Source organism: Strongylocentrotus purpuratus, unplaced genomic scaffold (genome assembly GCF_000002235.5).
Source record: "Strongylocentrotus purpuratus isolate Spur 01 unplaced genomic scaffold, Spur_5.0 spur5_scaffold_21, whole genome shotgun sequence".
Taxonomy (NCBI): domain Eukaryota; kingdom Metazoa; phylum Echinodermata; class Echinoidea; order Camarodonta; family Strongylocentrotidae; genus Strongylocentrotus; species Strongylocentrotus purpuratus.
The window spans coordinates 18,248,301-18,254,082 of record NW_022145607.1 but is presented as its reverse complement, the minus strand read 5'-3'; the positions used below and the strand labels follow the sequence as shown (position 1 = coordinate 18,254,082).

General features: G+C 37.7%; 1 protein-coding gene across 1 annotated transcript; it reads left to right on the top strand.

Moving 5' to 3' along the window:
• Nucleotides 1-610: 610 nt before the first annotated feature.
• LOC100892552 lies at nt 611-5,125 on the top strand. Its single transcript, XM_030995304.1, has 4 exons — nt 611-1,889; nt 3,004-3,145; nt 3,719-3,804; nt 4,931-5,125. Exons 1-4 carry the CDS (start codon nt 1,672-1,674, stop codon nt 5,082-5,084), a joined length of 600 nt encoding a protein of 199 aa, XP_030851164.1. The 5' UTR covers nt 611-1,671; the 3' UTR covers nt 5,085-5,125.
• Nucleotides 5,126-5,782: the final 657 nt, after the last annotated feature.

Sequence of the window (5,782 nt, the reverse complement as noted above, 5' to 3'; positions counted from 1 at the left end):
ATCCGCCAGAAGACCGCATACATAGCCAAAAAGTGTTGGGCACTTTTTCGACGGACGCAGATCGCAAATATTGCAACGATGACCGAAACCGACGATTCTTCCTCGAACCCGATAACGAAGTGGACTTTGACTACACGAAAGGCTTCGAGGAATATGTTGCTTTGGGAGAAGATCCAAAAGTCACTTCGTTGACGAATGTCTTGTGTTGGATGCGTGATCATCGGAGCTTGTTAATAGAGAGTGGGATTTTGGATACCACGGCATCGAGGTGAGACACATGTTCAAATAATTTGATTTTGAAATTGTGTACCTTGGTGTATACTGTTGGACCCCATCATTGAGGGGGCGGGGGGGGGGGGGTTCTGGTGCCGTGGGGAAGGGATCTCCCGGCTGTTCAAGGTGGATGACATGCGAGAAAACAAGGCAATGGTATCGGTTTGGGAAGGGGATGCATGTATGGGAGTAGGTCTATTATATTTTCCCCATGTTTTCCTCATGTTTGTTCTCGTTTTCTTTTTCGCCACTTCGGGGTATGTGCCATCTTTCAAAGTCACTACCCATTCTAAAACGCACTCATCCAACATGGCCAATGCAATCCTCTATGACATCACATAGAATCACGATGATCCCGTTGCCTAAGGTCGACTTCCCTCATCATAAGTTATCTGAATATTTATCAAAAATAATATTTGCTTTCTCTTTTTGTTTTAAATTCTCAATATGTTCCCATGATTTCTTTGCTTTTATTTACGCGAACTGATTTGTTTGTGTTAAATATTTATTTATTGATTGATTGATTTATGTATTTGCTTATTTACTTATTAAACCAATTTTGATCAGGCTTGACGTGGATTTTGTTGGTCGTCGTGGGACATTCAAGAACTTTTTGGAAGCTGGAGGCAACAGAAACATTGATATCCGACTTGTGGTGACCCTTTACCGGGGAACCTATTTTATCACAGAGTTCTCTGGTCTCTGGAAAACAAAGAGAGAGCAAAACAGGGATGATCGGATGCTAGGGGCTTCTTCAAAAACATTTCTCAAATTTATAACAAGCAGTAAGTACAATTCAAAATAAATACTAGTTCTCTATATTAAACAGTAAGTATATATTACAACAACAAAACTACAAAATAATAAATAAATAGATCATAATTAGAGGTTATTTTAAGTCATGACTTGAATTTGTAGGTGTTATGCTGGACAACCATATTACATCAAACATTTAGTATAAGATTTAGTAAATACATTACTGTCCTATACCATTTTTTCATTGCCAAAAAGGATGATATCGATGTCGTATAATGATATGTAAAGTTAAATGAAAAGGCGAATGTATATATGGTATCTTAAAATGAGGGCGTTGTATTCACCTTATGATAAGTATAGGATCCCTACGAAAAACAACTTTTTGCTGATCAGGGTGTTCCAGCCCACAATGAAAAATGATGGAAATCAAATTTGATGAATAAAAAATATTTACGCCATGAATAGGTATGACCATGTAAGGTCAAAATATATGCATCTGGCATTCGGTCATACTGGGAGGTTTAGTGTTGTGATCTATACCAGAAGTTGGTCCTGCTTCCGAAATTAATTTTAATTTATTAAGTGCCCGAAAAGAAAATTGTCCTTAAATCAGTATCGGCAAATTCTTTTTTGTTTGTTTTAATGAATGTTATTCGTATTCAATCAGATGACAAATGCGCCCCGGACACCCCTGCTCCCGTGAACGACAATGCATCCTTTTACGCAATGATGAGCGCCAACTGCGGCAGACATCGGCTGCTCTTTAGCTTTGAGGTGCAGGCAGAATGGAAGGATGAGATCGCGTCCCCTCCGTGGAACTACCTGAACGTACGCACGGCGAACGGCCAGTCTATACATCCGTAAGATAATTTCATCCCCTCTCTCTCTCTCTCTCTCTCTCTCTCTCTCTCTCTGTATGTGTTTATATCACTCTGTCTCTGTCTTTCTTCCCATTTTTTTAATTCATCGAGTGTATAACCTCTCCTAATCTAGCGGTAATACAAATTGTAGCCTTTATAAGTAGGGCGGACCCCCCCCCCCCCAAAAAAAAAAGCAAAACAAATAATAATCACAATATTTTATTCTGATACTATTTTCATTGTATACGTGAGGCTTGTCAATTGTTGGGGTTCAATCGGATGACAGGTCGTTTTCGTCCCCACTCTTTAAATCTGCCACTGGTTATGCGGGTGAGATGTTAATCAGGGCAGTGGATGTAGAAGAAGAAGAAGAAGAAGAAGAAGAAGAAGAAGAAGAAGAAGAAGAAGAAGAAGAAGAAGATGATGAAGATGAAGATTAAAAAACACATGGCATAGCAATCATGACGAACAAACATGATCCAAATTGAGACCCCAAAAAACAATGCTTGATGTCATCGATTTTCCTTCTCCATCTGAATTGTTATTTATCCCATGGTATATTCTACCACCTCCATCACATCCACCATTCTTATCATTTTCTTTTACATTCTTTTGTTCTCCATCCTTTATTTCTACAACATTTCGAATTTAATGTTAGATATTTGTTCAGTTAATTTGTTATTATTATCAGCATCATTTTTCAGAATTTGGCATTTTGTGACCCTCAAGTCTCTCCTCCCGGTATAGCTAATTGGGGATGTACGTGTAGGTGGTTACCCGGATTTCCCCCTTCTCCCGAAAAGTACAGTGGGTTCATTACTCGCAAGGTGATCACTCTATTTGGACTCCTTCACTTGCAAGGTGGTCACACTCCTTAGATTCCTAGACGGGGACTCCATTTTACGCCCTATCCGAGGGATGGAGTGTTTTCCTCTCTAACCTAGCTTACGTTTATGCAACAGGGGGCAGTCATCCGCCGTAGTTGAATGTGATCCTGGAGAGTCTTATAGAAGGTCTGTAGTGTCATGCCTGACACGCATACACGTATACCTTCATTAATCCACCCGTACGTGGTGCATACAGATAAATACACCATTTACTTTTCACTCGACAGGATGAAGGCCTTAAGATGGTGGGCTGCCAACGCCCTTTCCGATATTCCGGAGATAGTCTGTGGATTGCGAGATGACAAACGCAGAATCGTGCAAACATTTCAGTACATCAAAACCAATAATCTACCGACAGAATATGCTCAGGTGAGTTTCAACAGGGGCTTTACTATGGTGCTGGATACAAATGCAGATATAAATATGCCAGAGGTAGCAATACCAGAGTTTAAAATGAAAGAGATAAATTTCAGAGGTTAAAAAGTCAGAGGTGAAAACACCAGACATTAAAATTATGTCAAAGGTGAAAAAAAAATAAAACCTGAGATCTTTTAAGAGCCTTGGAGTCTTGTCGGTAAATTTTATGGAAATATGACCCTTTCTATCTAAATTGAAAAAGGTTTTCGAGATCCGTCGGCAAAATTCAAAATATTTTTTTATGTTTTTACCGTTGTCGGCACCACTAAGGACGTCTATTCTGTGAGTATTCTTTCATTTTCATGTTTATTTTTTTAATGTATTGTATTGTGCAAATTGATCTATTTGTATATAAATATATAAATATGTTAAAATGTACCATCATTGTAAATATGAACGATTGAAAGAGGAAAAATAAATATATGGGAATTGAATTGAAGTATGAACAAAACTTATATCAATATCTGTAAGCAATATATAAATATAATAATTTTATGAATCTATATTATTTGTTCTTTTTGATAGGACAAGTGGCAACCAGAAACTTGCATCAAAACAATGGAATCATTGCTTTCTCAGATCAAAGAACTGGTGCAAGATGACGATGCAAGGTAAATATCACAACGACCTTTGAACAATTACAGTTCAAAGATTAAAGTAGCTCAAGAAAACAAGATAAAAACACGATAAAAGCAGCAGTTTCTTTTCTTCTCGATAACACTAAATAAAGTCTTCCATGTTTCTTGCAATAGTTGATAGCCCATATCAGGCGCGTACGCAGGGGGTAGGGTTTTGGGGTTAACCCCCCCCTTTGGTAATTTTATGTATGTAAACCCCCCTAAAAAAAAACCTAACCCCCCCCCCTTTTGATTTTTTTTTTTTTTTTTTTGTATACAAAAAAAAAAAGAAGAAAAACTTATGCCCCCGGCCGACCTCAAAAAGGTGACCTTACCCCCCCCCCCCAACTGAGCAAAATGTCAAATTTCCAAAATTTCGAGACCCCCCCCCCCCCAAAAAAAAAAAAAAAGTGTCCTCTTACTCCCCCCGCTTATTCAGCGGTCGGCTGAGTCGTTGCGATTTTTTTGGGACCCCCCCCCCCAAAAAAAAAAAGTGACCTCTTACCCCCCCCCCCCCGCTTATTCAGCGGCTGGCTGAGTCGTTACGAAATTTTCGGACCGATTTATAAATGTTAACCCCCCCCCCCCCCCCCCCCCCCTTGAAAAAATCCTGCGTACGCGCCTGGCCCATATAATGAAAAGGTAAACCGGAACACTGATTATTTACGACGATTGTTTTTTTTTTAAATTAGACTTTAGGCATTTCAATCATAATCAACTATTATACCTTATCATTGTTATCAGCTTTTTATCTAAATATATACATTTTGGAAATAATTTACTCTGTCTCTCCTAAGATTTCTTAATTTTTTTTTTATTTTCTCCTTCTCTATCGTTTCTTTTAACTAAATCTGTTCCATTTCCTTGAAATGCATCGGGCGATGTTCCTCTAATTCTCACCCACATTACTCATTACACCCTCTTTCACATCTCTTTCTTTTTCATTTCTCAATGCATTTGTTTCTAAAATTTTGGAATTACGAACCCTATTTCATTTTCGGAATTACGAATCTTCGGAATTATGAATCTTTGGAATCATGAGCCTTCGGAATTATGAATCTTCAGAAACAACAACAAAAATTTGACCTCTTCCTTCACCGTATACTTTCTCTAACCTTAGTACCGTCTATCATCTCGTACTCGAGCCAGTTGAAGGAGGTCGGGAATTGGAACAACGTCTTTCAAGCCGTCGCTTCGTCTCTCGGGGCAAACGAACAGACGATTTCACTTTTGTTGAGGAATCACTTCTTCACGACATACTTGATTCGGAGTGAATATTATTAGTAAAAACTCCATCCCGGCACGGACGTTCTTGGACAAGACATTTATCCACATATACCACATTCTATCCAGGGGTAATTTTGCAATTGCTGGAGTAATAACAATTGCAGAGCCCTCACGAAGTACAGTGCTCGTACTGACGAGGCTTGAGTAAACAAAATTACTATTATGTTTAAACAAATACCGCGATGTTATTAATACGATTGGGTGAAGTCTTTCCCTTAACGTCCGAAAAGAGTTATCAGACAACCTTAACAAATCGATTATTACATGTTCTTTGTGTTTGTGCAATAACGGTTATTTCGATTATTTATATGACCTGGTTTGATATGACATTAATGCGGCAATTTATATTCTAGGTAATCCAAATTGGTTTGAAAAAATAAAAATGAATTCTATAACGAAAGAAAATTAACATATAGTTCAAGGCACTTAATATTTTTTGTAAATCAGGCGTACCACATTGAATATTTGAATTTGAATTTGAATTTGAATTTATTTCCACAAAACATGAAATAAAAGTGTACGAAACGATGCATAAACAATCAAACGAAATTGAGGGATAACAAAAGTATAAATGCTCATAGTAGGTTATCAAAGCAAAAAGGTACACAAAATAAATAAATTACAACATTAAAATTGAAATTAAGTATAAAAAAACGTGACTTATACTTAAACACATACAATTATA

Excerpts from the sequence above, each read along its gene's own strand:
- LOC100892552 (XM_030995304.1), top strand. The coding sequence starts at position 1,672 with ATGAATGTTATTCGTATTCAATCAGATGACAAATGCGCCCCGGACACC. Across the intron at positions 1,890-3,003 it reads AACGGCCAGTCTATACATCC|GATGAAGGCCTTAAGATGGT; the intron begins GTAAGATAATTT and ends TTCACTCGACAG. Across the intron at positions 3,146-3,718 it reads TACCGACAGAATATGCTCAG|GACAAGTGGCAACCAGAAAC; the intron begins GTGAGTTTCAAC and ends TCTTTTTGATAG.